The sequence below is a fragment of the Schistocerca gregaria genome, chromosome 5 (genome assembly GCF_023897955.1).
Source record: "Schistocerca gregaria isolate iqSchGreg1 chromosome 5, iqSchGreg1.2, whole genome shotgun sequence".
In the NCBI taxonomy this organism is placed as follows: domain Eukaryota; kingdom Metazoa; phylum Arthropoda; class Insecta; order Orthoptera; family Acrididae; genus Schistocerca; species Schistocerca gregaria.
The window spans coordinates 237,987,025-238,004,907 of record NC_064924.1 but is presented as its reverse complement, the minus strand read 5'-3'; the positions used below and the strand labels follow the sequence as shown (position 1 = coordinate 238,004,907).

The 17,883-nt window shown below is 36.8% G+C and overlaps 1 protein-coding gene across 1 annotated transcript in view; it reads left to right on the top strand.

The window, feature by feature from the left end:
- The window catches only part of LOC126272586 (anoctamin-8-like), a 144,005-nt gene that overhangs the window by 36,144 nt on the left and 89,978 nt on the right, over positions 1–17,883 (top strand). The window contains exons 5-6 of the mRNA XM_049975512.1: positions 1,871–1,987; positions 11,094–11,200. Coding sequence (XP_049831469.1) covers positions 1,871–1,987; positions 11,094–11,200 — 224 coding nt within the window. The remainder of the gene's footprint in view (positions 1–1,870; positions 1,988–11,093; positions 11,201–17,883) is intronic.

The following is a 17,883-nucleotide window of genomic DNA, read 5'->3' as shown; positions in this document are numbered from 1 at the left end:
ACCATGAAGACCCACCTCATTGTTGGTGTGGTGCCCAGTTGACAGTGGACCATATTCTGGGGCACTGTCCCTCTTTGACAGCCCAGCGACAAAATCTTGGCTTACCGTACTGGTTGCTGCTCATTTTATCCGACAACGCCTCGTTAGCTGATTTAGTTTTACGTTTTATTTGTGAGGGTGGGTTTTATCATTTGATCTAAGTTTTAGCACGTGTCCTTTGTCCCTCTGTGTCCTCCACCCTTGTGCTTCTAGGGTGGAGGTTTTAATGTGTTGCAGAGTGGCTCGCTTTTCCTTTTTATTCTCGTGGTTGGCCAGCCACTGTAATCTGCTTTCTTGTTTTACTCCCTTCTGTTTTTAGCATCTCTCTGTTGTTAACTTTTCCTTTTAGTGTTCATTGCCTTTGCTTCGTTCTTGTGCTTTTTCCCTTCTTTCCATTTTGTGCTATATGTCACGTCTGTTTTATTCTCATACTTGTGGCAGTGTTTTATTACAAACAAGGGACCAGTGATCTCATACTTTGGTCCCTTCTCGCCTCTTTTAAACCAACGAACCAACCAACCAATTGGGCCACTGTGACAACGTACGTTTTCATCTATAAAAATATCATTGTTTGGGAACGTGAAGGTCATGAATGGCTGCAAATGGTATCCAAGTTGCCAAATATAACCATTTCCAGTCAATGATCGATTCAGTTTGACCGGAGGACCCATTCTGTTCCAAGTAAACACAACCCACAACATTATGGAGCCACCACCAGCTTTCATTGTGCCTTGTTGACAACTTGGGTCCATGGCTTCATGGGATCTGAACCACATTTGAACCCAGTCATAAGCTCTTACCAACGGAAATCAGGACTCGTGTAACAAGGCCATGGTTTACCATTCACCTAGGGTCCAGTTGTTACGGTCAAGAGCCCAGGAGGGACTCTGTAGGTGGTGTGCTTTTAGCAAAGCCACTTGCATTGGTTTTCTGCTGTCATAGCCCATTCACATCAAATTTCACCAAACTGTCCAGATGGATAGGTTTGTCGTACGTCCCAGATTGATTTCTGTGGTTATTTTACAGTTTTCTTTATATGTTAGCACTGGCAATTCTACGCAAATGCCACTGCTCTTGGTCATTAATTGAAGTCCATCGGCTGCTGCGTTCTGCGGGTGAGAGGTAATGTTGGAAATTTGGTATTCTTGGCACACTTTTGACTCTGTGCATCCGAGAAAAATGAATTCCCTTAAGATTTTCAAAATAGAATATCCCACACGTCTAGATCCAAACTACCATTCCATGTTCAGAGTTTGTTAATTTCCATGATGTGGCCATAATCACATTGGAAACTGTTTGATATGAATCACCCAAGTACAAATGACAGCTCCACCAATGCACTGCCCTTTTACACCATGTGTACACAATACTACTGCCATCTGTGTATGTGCATATCGCTACTCCTGACTTTTATCACCTCAGTGTAAATCTGTTTCCCTGGATGCTCGTGTTGCCTCAATGCCTCCCTTGTTAGTGTTCTGTCCTTTCATGTAGGTACTTCATTTCCTCATAAGACATATTGCCTGAAAAGCAGCCAACATGACATATTCTAAGCATAGTATCAGCGTAGTCTCATTCCTGACTATTTTCTTTGACCTCACTATCCTTTCAGTCTCTCACTGCCTTCCTATTTCCCCTCGTTATCATTGCTTTTCCCCCTTCAGATAATATCCCCACCCTTTGAGATTTATCTTAGATTTAACTTCAGAGTTCACATAATTAATTTGAAATGGAAGGTATTTATATTAAATATATACATCAGCAACCTTTGCTGAGGATTTAATTTGCAGGCAGTTACAAGTTTAAAGTAAAATTAACATTTTGTCTGCAGTGCCAAAATGCTTGTCTGCTGGAATAATCTCCCAAGTCTTCCCACTTCATGATCTTCCATCACTCCAGAAGCTACAGAAGTCATGGGTTCGTGACTTCTTTCGCAAGCAACCTTTGGGTAAGACAAATTTTGTGTCTTGTATTCTATGTCTGATTTATTCTTCTTTGCACAGTATTTGAAAACTAGCAAGATTTGTGAGTTTAAATAAGCATTAATTCATGATAGGTGACTCATTAAAGTTAGTTTAGAATTATGAAAGTTGTATTTTCTGTTGAATGCAAAATTAATGTATCTTATTGTCATCTAGGATGTAGACAGTTGTTCTGTTATTACTGTTATGATAGTGGTAGAATTAACTTCCAAATAATTCATAGAAGTTCATTTGACCAGTAGATGTTACTTTGATATGTTGTTCTCTTGTATAAATGTTTCCTACATGATTGTTTGACATGTAAATGTTTTAGAGAAGTTGAAACATTGATTGCATGGATGAGTTGAATTGGGCTGCACAGCTTGTGCAGTTTCCTGTTAATGTTAACAGAAGAATCAAAATGACAGTTATGACAGTAAGTTTGTTATATTGTATCAAATTAATCCATCTTTTGTAATAGTAAGGGGAAACAACACTTTGAGTTGCTAAGTTAGAAGGAGCAGAAGAAACAGTTTTCAAACAGGCTTATGTATTGGGTATAAACTCTAAGCTATCTGTGACATGGACAACCAAAGATCCATGTTTACATAGCAATAGACTGAAAGTGTGCACTAAAATATGTCATACTTTTTTTTAAATTAGAGCAAGCATTCACTTTGTATGTTCTTTAGTTCAAATATTGTAAGCTGTAAATGCTGAATAACAATTCCACATTCATCTCTAGTCACTGCTGATTTCAGTAATGTTGTAAATAGTTATGATCTCTAGCATAAAGTATAGCGAAACAGTACAAAAGGAGAGAAGTATTTAGCTGGGAGAAATATTTCGTGTGTCCACTCTCTCCTAAATCACTGGAATTCAGGAGACGTGTTGGCTTACTCTACTGCTTCTATACCACTTTTACACCTTTTCCTTGCCTTTTTTACTTCTATTCTAAGTGCTAAGTATTCATTATCTTATAATATTTCAAATTTCTAACACAGTCACTCCAACCTTTACAGTGGTAGTGCTTTTCTTGTGTATTTACTGATTGCTAACAAACTTTTAAGCAAATTGTGCCCAGTATACTCTGTTCAGTTACTTCTGGTCTTGCACACTAGAAGGCAAAGGTCCCGAGTTCTAGTCTTGATCTGGCACACAGTTTTGATCTGCTAATAAGTTTCATATCAGTGCACACTCCACTGCAGAGTGAAAATCATATTCTAATAGGTTTATCTTGTTTGCTGCAGGAAACATAACAGCTTCTTCATTGTTGGTTTACATGTGATATATTTTAATGCTATGATTTTTGACAAAACAGCCAATTGGATTATTTACCAGATGTCGATAGTCTTCTTCACTATACAGCAGTTATTGCATCTTGCTGATGTGTTAGATAGTATTGCACAGTGCTTTGTTCTCTTTGAGAAAAACACTGTTAAATTATTGTTTCCTGCTATAGTGCCTGTATTATTGATTCTATCTTCATCTCTGTGTTTCACAGTTTTCTAATAGCTGTCAATGTCTGTTCTTCAGACTGTAGAAAGATAAGATATTTTATCTCTCTGTTGGCATTTCAACAAGTGTAGTGGGGACTTCAGAAAATAAGATGAAAGAGTGTGTTTCAGAATACAGGAATAAAGCAGAACAGTTTTTTTAGTGGGGCAAATGAGTCAGTTGCTAACATGAAATTGAAATTGTATGTACGACAAGACCAAAATAATAGCAGACTTGTGTTCTACCACGTGGACAAAAGATAAATGCAGATGGAAAATTTCGGAAGTTAACAAGAATCCATAACACACAATTTCATAAAACAGAACAAAATTATCGGTTGTTTAAGGACACTGCAATAAGTACTTGTCACTGTGATCATGGCACAGTGGTTAAAAAAGGCTTTGGGCTCATATTCAGGAGAGGTGAGTTTTTGAATTTCCACCATACTATCCACACTTCATGTCTCAAAAAATCACTTGAAGTAAATGATACAGATTCCCTTTAAGGAGATCGTGATTGATTATCTGCAGAGTCTTTCTCCATCAGTCATCAGTTGGTAACCAAAGGGCTCCATGAATATATCCTAGCTAAAGAAAATCAGCTGTACAGTATAAGAAAGCATTGTGTACCAAATGCAGAATTATGATTAACACTTCTGAATTTCTGATATAGCAATCAAAACCATACTGCATTTGATATAAGAAATATAATGTTTTGACCTCTGCCTCTCCTACACTGGTGAATCCAAAAGGGAAGCTGAAAGTCAAAAGGGAATATAGACTAATAGTAAGATGCCACAGATATCAAATTGTATGATTAAGAACAAAAGAAGAGCATGGGAAATTGCTTCACTATAATAAAATCTGTATGGCCTGGACTATAAAGGAAGTGTTGCAAAACCAACATAGAAAATGTGATATCAGTGTGTTTGCTGGTTTCAGTCCACTATTTGGTTATTATAATTTATTTGTTCTAGGTATGATTTTAGCATGTGATCTGTAAAAAGAGGTCGTAGAAAGAAAATCATAGTTCTCTCTAAGACCACACAAAGATAAAAATTTGTTTCTGTTAAGAAATCGAGAAACTCGTAACAAGAAACTTGTTGGGGTGTTATTCTTTAAATTGAATTTAAACAGTGCAACAAAGATGTGTGTCATTGTGTGAATGTGAAATTTTTTTGTGGAATAATGATAAATAATGACAAATTATCCCAAAACATAAAAAGACTTGATGTCATCAGTTTTCTCTTTGTTGGTGTCAGAAAAATTGGAAAGATACCTGAATGATCATTACATAAACAGTTGCATTCACAGAGATTTTTTAGTTTCAGTGGAGCATGCCAATATAATGGGGAAATTCACTTATCAGTTGTGTAATATTTTGTTTGTTGAATGAAACAAGGAAAAAGAAGGTGTTAATTTGAAGCCAAAGGTAAGAAAATAAAATGTGGCAACCTGTTTTGAAAAGTGAGATGAAGCTGAGCAATGAGAGAATAAGGTAAACAAAGATAAAATGATACAAAAAGGGAATATATTCAGTTACATACTTGTAGATCTCGTCAATGTAAGCAGCATTGTTACGAAGGATTCACTGTTTGGTTGCTAAGAGGCAACAGATTTAAAACATTGAAAAAAATAAGTGATTGATTCAATATGTATTAGTCATTATTTCAACTTCTACATTAAGAACCATCCCTCAAAATTATTTGTTCTATTCTCTGTGGCAGCCGGTTATAATGTGCCAAGGGGTTACAGCAAACTGTAAATAGCGCACTAAAGTTATGCCTTTGCTCTTCAAATTCAAGTCAGAAATCACACTAAAATAATGCCATTTCTTTTCGAATGTACGCCAGAATTACACCATTTCTCTCTGAATGGATGCTGGTAGGCAAATAAAATGAACAAAAACATGTTTTGTAGCTCTCTCTCCATGGTAACTAGAAACCAGTGTCAAGTGCTGAAATGTTGGTCAGCCGTGCTGCAATCAGCTTAGAGAAGGGACACAGCTGTCAGTTTTCAGTTGTGCATGCTGTGATGTCACATCATCCCTTCTGACAGTACGAGAGCTACATTGCTCACAGCACCAATCAGTATTTTTCTTTGAAATTGTGTATGACATATTGTGCAAGCATAGAGCATAAGGGATGTTTGAGGGACGCCTGTAGTAATAGCTTTATGGACAAAGGTTAGCTGCACTGACTGGTAATTTGTTGATCTGGGGTTGATTCCTTGTGCTACCAACATTTGTTTTTAATTTCTTGCAGTGTTAAACATTTAATTATAAAATTTAGAGAGATTTTAACAATTCAGTGTATGTACATAAGATTAACACATTAACTGCCACGATCCCCATTTGGGGACCAGATGGTGTTTTTCCCCATCTGTTGGCAGCAGTGTCTTTGATTTAATGCTGAATAGCTTATAGTATTTGACAACAGTCTAACTGAAGTGAGTGACAGAGCAGAATCAAAATATTGCGTTTGGTTTCTTGTATAAAGTTGAATAAACCACAAATCGGACGGTATGTCGTGTACACAAATATCATAATTTTCAACTGTGTTATTTTTGCATTATATTATTATTATTATTATTATTATTATTATTATTATTATTATTATTTCATCAAATGATGCGATCATATTGTAAATTAGTAGGTTACAGTAGCTTACAAATGTTTCTTTGTTCATTTATTATTAGTAGAGTTTGTTTTATTACATGTTTTAAAGTGATACCCAATTGGGGATTGTGGCTGATACGAAGTACTTTCGTACAATCACAATCATTCTATCTTATATTTTTCATTTATTTTTAGATATGGGAACCAGAAAGTTCCTCGCACTAGCCAAAGTAGAAGATATGATAAATGATCCTAACTTTCTCACCAAGGATAATAATGGTGTGATAGGTATTGTAGAACTTCCCCCCTGACAATGTGGATCATGTTTTCAATGCTGAAGAATTCGATGACGACATTTTGGAACACTTATCCTAACGATGTCCCTGGTAGGCAATTGCAGTTGCCAATACCGATACAGAACCTCTGGCCAAAAATGATCCTAGTACTTCATGGCCCAAATGGTCAAAGAAGTTCGACTTGAAAATGGTTAAAATAGTTTCCAATTAGCAAAAAGTTCAGCCTGATTACGAAAAGACATTTGGGCATAATGATGATAAAAACAGAGCTGTGGAACAAGTAACTGCTTTCAAAGGAAAATCAGTGACTGAAATTTTCAAAATGCTATTAGACCAAGAAATAATGAATGTCACTGTCAAATAAAGTGTCGCATATTCTGCACAGAATAACAGGCATGGATTTACGTATTTGGTAGGCTGTCCTCGAAAATTTGTAGGCTTTTTATGCCTTACAGGTTACCATTCTTTGCCGCAGGAGCAAATGTATTGGTGCGAAGATGAAGACTTCGACATTAGAAGTGTCAGAAAATGTCTTTCCATACACAGGTATTTAGAAATAAAGAAAAATTTGCATTTCAATGACAGTTCTAAACTGACAGATAATAATTTGGCAATTGCAGATTGCAAGATATGCCCCCTCATTCACAAAATGAATCAAAATTATATGAAGTTTGGTGTGTTTTTCAACAAATATAAGCATTAATGAGCAGATGGTCAGATATTACGAGCATCATTATTTCAAACAATTTATTTGGGATAAAACCATACAGTTTGGATTCAAACAGTGGACAATGTGTTATGCAGAAACAGGATACTGCTTTCATACAGAATTGTACACTGGAAAAGGAATGATGACGGTGAGGTGCAACGTTTGGGTGCATCAGATATAATGAGCAAAATATGTATGGTGAACAATCCCTGTAACCACATTTTCATTCTTGATAATTATTTCACTAGTTTTGATCTAATGAAAACCTTAATAGACCAAAATGCAGCAGCAACAGGGACAGTTTGAGCAAACCATTTAAATAAATGCTCTCTCAAGTCAGATAATGAATTCAGAGAGGAAACTTGTGGAGCTGTGGATTACAGATTTGATGTCGAAAACAAAATATTCTGTGCTGTATGGAAAGAGAATAAATGTGTACGAGTCTTGTCAAACCATCAAGGAATATATCCAGAGAAGAAAGTAGGTAGATGGTCCAGATTGGAGAAAAAAAGATAATCAAATACCCCAGCCTTTCTGTATACATCTCTACAATAAATTCATGGGTGGAGTGGACAAACTTGACTGGTATATAAATAAATACAGAATAAAAATACGTGGAAAGAAATGGTACTTCCCATTTTCACAAACATAATTGATACTGCAGTAGTGAATGCTTATGTATTGTACTGTCACGCTAACAGCAATATACGCCTTTTAGAGTTAGGAGGCAAATAACTAGAGGTTACATACAAACACAGTCTATTTCTAATCCTAAAAGTCTTGGTAGACCATCACTGCAGAAAAAGACCCAGAAACAGTGAGAAAAAATCCATTGGGACATTACCTAGAAAGAACCTGCAAGGGAAAACAAAGAAAATTTTTTGATATGCAAGAGGAATGTAAAAAATAAATAAATTAAAAATTAAAAAAAACATCAATGTAGAAAATGTAATGTAGGCTTACATATGGAACAGTGGCATCAATAAGTTTTTTACTTACACAAATGTAAAAAATGAGTTCATACGAAATGTAATTTAATTTTATGTCCAAATAATCAACAATAAACAAAACTGTAAAATATTATTGCAAATAAAATTTGTTTCCGATTATTACTTCTCCCCCCCCCCCCCCCCCCTGCCGCGATCCCCATTTGGGGCTTTCTGAAAAAAACTGCTCTACTTTTGAGAAACGTATTCTGTAGATAAAAGTGGTATGTCAGGTTTAAATGTCTTGCACAAATAAACAGAATTTCTCAGTAATGTTTTTTTTTTTAAATTGTCAGTTAATGTGTTAATATATTCAGTTCAGTTAAGTTACTATCCTTGTAAGTCAAAAGGCTATAGGTGATCATAAAAAAGTGAGTATATGAGCAGATTTAGTATAAAAGGTTCTTTCTTGAGCAGCTATCACAGCAGTGAATTTACTAAAACAATGTGGCATTTTCCATTTTTTGCTGTATTAATTTTATTTGTTCATGACTAGTTGGACTTCTAGGCTATTCTCAAGTGATGTGTTTCTACAATAGAAAACTTTACCTACATAATGAAATGTCAGTGTCTTTAAATTTATGTTTTCTATTTGTTTGGTTCACAAATGTTGTCTTGCTGGTTTGACAGCTTGACAATTGCAAAGGTTTTTAAAGTTACCAATGTAAATATCAAGCTGTCAAATCAACAAGACAGCATTTCCAAACAAAACAAAACAAAAAAAATAGAAAACTCAAATTTAATTATGCTGACATTTCATTATGTAAGCATATTTTTCTATTGCAGAACCACGAAATCACTTGAGAAGGCAGGAATTATCAGTGAACAAATAAAATTACACAGCAAAAATGGAAAATGCCACCAGCTTTCAATATGAAAGTGTTTTCTGTAGATGGTCTTTTTCCAGTAGATCCTAGGAGGGAAAAGTGATATTTAAAGAGTTACATAGATCTTCTCTATACATGCATATATCTAACAGGAGGACATGGAATGAAGCATACCAGTGTGTCTCAAACTACGTGAAAAAGGAAAGGTAAAATGCTCTCTAAAGATTTACTCATAGAGTATAAGGAAATATCAGGTGATAATCATGTAATGGCATGGTAGCCATGTGGTTAATATCACAGACTCGGAAGTCAACAGCTGGGGATTCGTGTCTCCCCCCCCCCCCCCCCCCCCCCCCCCCCGCCCCCAAGTTCCATCATTTTTTATTTTATATTATTCCTCATAATTTTAAATGATTAGGTATAAAATTTTAATATATTTAAACAGCTCACTTTATGTACATGAAATTTACGTAATCAATTTACTTTACTATTCTTACAAATGAAAATGCTGTAGGCCACCACATTGTAGCACACTGATAAAATTTTGCACAAGCCGCCACTGCCCCTTTTCATCTTTTCTTTAGCATCAATAAAAATGTGTAGAATACTTTACAATGGAAAAAAGTGTTGTTGTTGATTTGTATTGATTTCTGAGGCTTATCCAATACAACGGATGAAAAGGCATATCTCTGGGTAGCTTAATAATTCCTTTTCTTTGCACAATATTTCTACAGCTGACCAAGTTATGTTTAATATTAATAAGAACTACCACAGCTGTATTAAAAATACTTATTATGACACAACCAGTTACATAACACGCGATCTAGTGTACAGTCTTTACAACAATTTGTCAGAGAATTATGCTGATATCATGACTCGTGTGAAGACTAATTGTCATATGTAATGTTTGAAGGCTCAATCTGGAACATAAAACACACACACACCACACACACACACACACACACACACACACACTGCTGATCACCTGGCAGACGCACGATGAGCAGATATCTTTGTAAAGTGCTGTAGCATACTCGTAGCTGGATTCCAAGTAGAGCATAACATTGTGACACCTAGCCACTATTTATTTATTCCAGTACACAGTACACTGGGTGTAAATTTTTTTGGCGGTTGGCATAACAATCTTAACAAATGTTGTTTTATGGTTACACTTGATTTATGATGGCACTCCTCAGAGACAGCTCATTGTCTAACATGGTTCACTTGGGCATGTTTATGATATCTATTACGAACTTACTCCCTTCTCTCAACTATGCTAATTGCCTACCAGATGTATGGTAACATGCTACATTGGCATGGAATGCAGTAGACACATTTATCGAGGGCAAATATTGTCCTTGACATTACAAAATTTATGCTTTATATTTGTTGATGGGAGTGAAATACATTGAGTACTTCCATAGCAGTTTACAGATTTGTTCATAGCTTGGGCCAATATGAGGTAACTATGAGATTTTATTTGTTGACCTTGGTCTCTTCCACAACTGTTTGTGATTTTGGCTACAATGTTCACTTGGTGTGCTAATCTGAGTACTGATTCTTTTGAAGAACTCTCTGCTGATTTCTGAAATTCTTCAGCAAAGATCTATATAGTTGACATTCTGTGAACTTATGTGGTCCAAAGTATTCAGTACAACCTCTCTTTGTGGAGCTGGAGCTCTATATGCAGTTGTTTTAAAATTATTTTAGTTGATTTATTAGCTCAGCTGTAGTGAATGCAGTATTGGAGCTCTGTTTGCTTATCAACAAGGTAGTTCTTGTTGACATTTTTCACCACAAATATTTATCTTAATAAACCAATCTTTTTGTAACAAATAATTGAAATTCTGTCATCTCATGACAGGATGTTAAACCCTCATCTTCCTTCCCTTAATCATGAAGTCTGTAGATATACTGCTTTAGTGGATCCTAGAAGAGTTCAGCCTCAGTCATTTGATGAGATTCATTAACATGATTAACCTGCTGTAACTACATACTGTGAAAGCTAGAAGAGCGTTAACAGTGCTCGTAACATCTTTGTTACATTTCATATCTCCACTCCCTGCCTCACACCCCCCCACTCCACCCCTTCAGATAAGACATTTATGACAATATCATTAAGACTTCAAGGCCACAGGTCTCATATGTTTCTCTTGTTGTAGATGATATCTGCAATTACTTTGGAGTAAAGATCACAATGTACTTTGCATGGCTGGGTCACTACACCACAGCCCTCATTGTGCCTGCAGTGGTGGGGTTAATTTTCTGGGTAACGTATCTCTATTATGATGCCTGTGGTATGTAGTTGCCTGTACCCCTTGTAGTGTGCTTTGTGTGTAGAAGCATGAAACATAAGTAATGTCCACTCAGGTTCATGTATCTAATAACCCATTCAGGTTTCCCTGAAATTGGTCATGTATTGCTGCCAAGTGCACATTACAGTAGTGATCTTTGCTTTGCTTGTCTATTTTCACATACATTTTTAGTGTGACTTCTTTTTGTATTGTTTGTTATAATTCTGATTATTTTATCTAAACTTGATGTGAATCGAGATTTGTGCTGTGAGTATTGCTTGTACACTCTCCGAAAACAGTGATGTATCAAACACCCCTAACTGAAAATATTTGACAGTACTGTGTCTGAATTGCTGAAATTTGTTATAATTGCATCTACTTTATTGAAGTGATTTGTTTCTTGTTGTGGAGTACAGTCAAGTCTACAAACATTGGCCAATTATCAATAGTTAAACAGCAACTAATATATTACAGTTCAGAAATTGGCAATAATTGTATTAACTAGAGCTAGAATCAGCCATGGAAAACTATAATGATATATCACCATAAGACTCAGTGAGGGGATATAGTAAATAAGACACTGGACTTTCATTCTAGAGAAGCAGGGTTCAAATACCCCCATACCACCCAAATTTAGGTTTTGACTGTTTTCTTAAACTGTTGAAGATGAATGCTGGAATGGTTCTTTTGAAAATTATATTGCTAATTGTATCTCATCTTGCTCTACCATACTTGGACTCCGCCTGACCTTGTTATTGAAGCTAATATTCCTTTCTTCCTTACGTAGTATAAAATTCTGTATTTTTTTATTTACGAAAACAATGAAAGCAGTTCACTGTAACAGCTATTCTTTACATAATGAGCAAATGTCATGTAAGTCGCGTGCGTGTGTGTGTGTGTGTGTGTGTGTGTGTGTGTGTGTGTTTGTGTGTGTGTGTGTGTTTGTGTGTGTGTGTGTGTTTGTGTGTGTGTGTGGGGGGGGGGGGGGGGCGTGCGCTCTTTTATTTTTTGACGAAGGCTATGGCTGAAAATTTAGTTCTGAGAGTGTTATTGTCTTTTTTACACACCTGTCTGCAGCTCAGCGATCATCTTTACAATGAGTTGCTACCTCTTCTCATTAGTATTGATTCTCAGTGTATTCGCGCAAATTATCTATTGCATGGATTGATCACTGCCGTCTCACTTTATCAACATGGTGTCTGTGACTCATGGATAGCTGGCCACATGAGTGGAATTGTGCAACAAGCCAAACCACAGGCCATTTTTGTATGTATCTCTAATAGATGGGGCCTGCAAATCTGAAGCATGTTGTTTCCCACTAATGTGCAGGCCCTGCCTATCTGATCTAATCTCACCAATCTGTCTGCCTACATCTACGTCCATACTCCGCAAGCCACCTGACACTGTGTGGCAGAGGGTACCCCGAGTACCTCTATCGGTTCTCCCTTCTATTCCAGTCTTGTATTGTTCGTGGAAAGAAAGATTGTCAGTATGCCTCTCTGTCCGCTCTAATCTCTGATTTTATCCTCACGGTCTCTTCGCGAGATATACGTAGGAGGGAGCAATATACTACTTGACTCCTCAGTGAAGGTATGTTGTCGAAACTTCAACAAAAGCCCTTACAAAGTTACTGCGCGTCTCTCTTGCAGAGTCTTCCACTGGAGTTTATCTATCATCTCCATAACTCTTTCGCGATTACTAAATGATCCTGTAACGAAACACGCTGCTCTCTGTTGGATCTTCTCTCTCACTTCTATCTACCCTATCTGGTACGAATCCCACACCGGTGAGCAGTATTCAAGCAGTGGGTGAACAAGTGTACTGTAACCTACTTCCTTTATTTTTGGAATGCATTTCCTTAGGATTCTTCCAATGAATCTGTCTGGCATCTGCTTTCCTGACGATTAATTTTATATGGTCATTCCATCTTAAATCACTCCTAATGCCTACTCCCAGATAATTTTTGGAATTAACTGCTTCCAGTTGCTGACCTGCTACTTTGTAGCTAAATGAAAAGGGAACTATCTTTCTATGTATTTGCAGCACATTACACTTGTCTACATTGAGATTCAATTGCCATTCCCTGCACCATGCGTCAATTCGCTGCAGATCCTCCTGCATTTCATTACAATTTTTCATTGTTGCAACCTCTCGATACACCACAGCATCATCTGCAAAAAGCCTCAGTGAACTTCCAATGTTATCCAAAAGGTCATTTATGTATATTGTGAATAGCAGTGGTCCTACGACACTCCCCTGCAGCACACCTGAAATCACACTTACTTCAGAAGACTTGTCTCCATTGAGAATGACACACTGTATTCTGTTGTCTAGGAACTCTTCAATCCAATTACACAATTGGTCTGGTAGTCTATATGCTCTTACTTTGTTCATTAGATGACTGTGGGGGAACTGTACCGAATGCCTTGCAGAAGTCAAGAAACACGGCATCTACCTGGGAACCCGTGTCTATGGCCCTCTGAGTCTCGTGGACGAATAGTGCGAGCTGGGTTTCACACGATCATCTTTTTCGAAACCCATGCTGATTCCTACAGAGTAGATTTTTAGTCTCCAGAAAAGTCATTATACTCTAACATAATGTGTGTTCCAAAATTCCACAACTGATCGACATCAGAGGTATAGGTCTATAGTTATGCACATCTATTCGACGTCCCTTCTTGAAAGCGGGGATGACCTGTGCCCTTTTCCTATCCTTTGGAACGCTACGCTCTTCTAGAGACCTACGGTACACCGCTACAACAAGGGGAGGAAAGTTCCTTCGCGTACTCTGTGTAAAATCGAACTGGTATCCCATCATGTCCAGTGGCCTTTCCTCTTTTGAGTGATTTTAATTGTTTCTCTATCCCTCTGTCATCTATTTCGATATCTACCATTTTGTCATCTGTGCAACAATCTAGAGAAGGAACTACAGTGCAGTCTTCCTCTGTGAAAGTATTTTGGCCTTTAGTCTGTCATCCTCTGTTTCAGTACCATTTTGTTCATAGAGTGTCTGGACATTTTGTTTCGATCCACCTACCGCTTTGACATAGGACCAAAATTTCTTAGGATTTTCTGCCAAGTCAGTACATAGAACTTTACTTTCGAATTCATTGAATGCTTCTCACATAGCCCTCCTCGCACTACCTTTTGCATCGTGTAATTTTTATTTGTCTCCAAGGCTTTGGCTATGTTTATGTTTGCTGTGAAGTTCCCTTTGCTTCCGCAGCAGTTTTCTAACTCAGTTGTTGTACTATGGTGGCTCTTTTCCATCTCTTACAATCTTGCTTGGCACATACTCATCTAATGCATATTGTACGATGGTTTTGAACTTTGTCCACTTATCCTTAACTCTATCTGTACTTGAGACAAAACTTTTATGTTGAGCCATCAAGTACTCTGAAATCTACTTTTTGTCTCTTTTGCTAAACAGAAAATACTTCCTACCTTTTTTAAGAGAAATCATCGATGCAGTAACCGCTTTATGATCACTGATTCCCTGTTCTGCATTAACTGATTCAAATAGTTCTGGTCTGTTTGTCACCAGAAGGTCTAATATCTATCTTTGTGTGGCATGATGCGGTGGATTCTCATGATTTGTCCATGGACCCAGGACTACGGTGCCATAGGCCATGAGTGATGGATTTCAGGAACTGCGACTGTCTCACCACAAGTACATTGCATAGTGATGCATTTTATAGTCATTTTATTTATTGTAGTACATTTTGGCACTTCGAAAGTAGTTTGTATATTGGAAAGTATGGACGATATTGAATTCCAGCATTACCGATGGAGAGCGCCACAAACTTATAAGTCTTTTTCAGCCAGATGTCGTGATACTTTTTATCACTTAGTGTATATCTCGGAAGAAAAATCACACAACACCTGTAAAATAAGACGTAATACAGTGAGCAATAATACAGAAACAAACATAGTAGAACCAACATTTTATTGGCAGTCACCTCTAGTGTTGGTTTACACAACTCTTCCCTGCCTTATACACTTCTTTCAAGAAGCCTTCTTTTTTTCTGAGGTTATTTCTGAAAACAGTGAAGGTATTTTAAATTTGTCTTGCGACTCTAAGAAAATGCTTATTTTTGTCACCACATATGTTTCGTTTTATTGAAATAAAATAACAGCAGTCTTAATGAAACGCACATACCATTTGGCTTGCTTTCTCCATCTAGAAACAGTTCATTACAAAAGATATTGAAGTTAGTACTTTGGATTTTGATCCCATGGAAATCCTTATAAATTTTTGAGATCTTAAAATCTGTAAAGGAAAAATGTTGAAACTTGTCTGGAAATAAGAGAAATATCAGGGAATTTCTCTCAGGGAAACTTGTGACAACCCTATTTGTGCAGCTTTTTTTCCGGGTAGCACCTCATGATATATAACTGCACCATCTTCTGTAAGTCAAAGGTCATCATTAATATTGTCTGCCAGGCCATTAATTTACAACACAGACAGCAAGGGTCCCAATAAGTTCCCCTCGGGCATGCGTGAAGCTATTTCTTGATCTGCTGATGACTCTCCAATCAATATAACATGCTGAATGCTCCCTACAAAAAAAAATTCTCACGACAGCCACAAATTTCCGTTGAAACTATATATTAATTTTGATAATCGGCATTGGTTTGGTACTGAGTTAAATGTTTTTCTGAAACTGAGAAATAGTGTATCCACTTAATTGCCTTGATCCATCCTTTCAGGATGTCATGAGGAATCCACAAACTGGATTTCATATTACCAGTATTGCTGTAATACATAATGGTTGGTGTGAAGGAAGTCATTCTCTTTGATACATGAATTGTCTGTTACAACAGTTTTCATCAGTCTGATTATTTATGAGTTTATATGTTGAAATTAAGTTTTTAAATTTATGATTTAGATCACAATTCTCAACAGAAGATCTAGGTGATGTAACAGTTCCTGTGAACAAAGATTACTTGAAAGTTGGAGTGGTCCGGTATGTGCAGTGCAGACCCAAATAGTGAAGCTCTAAGTCTCATAGTGGAGGCATGAAATAGTGTTGATCGTGTAGCAGGCTAGTCCGCAGCATCCAACATTACATTTAAGCCTGCACCGTCGTAACTGAAACCTTGATTACTGATTAATAAAATAAGAAGCAAATCTAATTCGATTCGAGTCTCTTCAGTGATCGTTTATTTGTCTCCTTCTTCTTGACAATGCCTTTTCCATTCTATTAAGGTGTGTTTCAACTGACTTTTTACATCTCATTAACAACGTTCGCCACAACTTTCTTGTACTCGGTAGATACAAAGCCAGAAACTCCTGATTACATACACGGAAACCTCACAGTACTCTCCACCAGCAAACAAACTGTGCACAGAGCATGTATTACATTTACAATATAATACACATGATTGTTGGTTAACCAGTGGCACACAGCCAATGTACATAACTGCTACTATTAATGGTTTGACACAGACACACCGAACTGCCAGATTAGACTACAAAAGGTAATATTACACAGCCCCGCAATGTAAACCTATCCTTGAAGTGTGGAATTATATGTGACCATTCTAGCATTTTATTTATTTGCTGAAGGTAACAGTCAGTTCAATCAGTTTGTCATTTTAGAATGTTCATATGCATAATGGAAATTCACCCGAGAGAGTATTAAAATTTAAGATGGGCCTTGAAATATGTTCCAGTCTAGTGTTTCAGTAATTCATTCTCATTTCACAATGTTATAATCATTGGTACAGATGTTAAACAAATTATAGGTTGTAAACATGAAACATATGGTATATATGATATTGAAGTACTCGAACACAGTGAAAAGGTACATGTATTCAATTTGTGTGTTGTTGTGGAGGTATAGTGATACTTCCATCACCTACTACTACGCACAACTACGTATCTCAGAATTGGCAAAGCTTACAAAGCATGGATTAACAACATCGCCTCCCCGATTTGATTCCACTCAAGGAAAACTAGGTAAAAAACTGAGTAAGGCCTTCAGTTCTGAGGGACAGAACTGCATCAGATGTTAGTGCATGTTAGTGTTTTATGCTGATGATGTCATTACACTTAAATTGTTAAGGATACATACGAGTTAATGGCACATTTGTAAAAAAACCAACTAGAAAATGTTCTTAAAATACATGCACAGATAATAATCATTGGATATTGAATATGAAACTTTTGAAGGCACTGTAAAGCTAACATATCATTGAAGTCCATCATATGATCAAATTTGTAAGTTTTGAAATTTCATGTTGATTGACTGGAAGTTAGCAATTGAAGATGTCGGCTTGAGGTGATGGCAGTGATATGCCAGTAAGATGAATGGATGGATTTGGCTGGGAAGTGGTTGAAAGAGGAATGACGATTTGAAGTGGCAGCAACACACTTTCATACAGGAATGGACTCCAGCCAGTGACAAACAGCAAGGCTGGTAGTGGACATCAAATATTTGAACAGCTGGATCAAAGATAGGAAAGACTTGTTTTTTGTTTAGTGGGGTTAGAAGAAATGGATCAATTTGTGTTCTCTTTCATTTCATTTCTATTCAACCGTAGTCTAGAGATATTCAGATTCAAGCAATTCATGTAGATACAGAACCTTCCTAGCATCAGTCACTAGTCTGATCAAGTTGTAACATCTTTCTTACGCCATGGCAGTGTACAACAG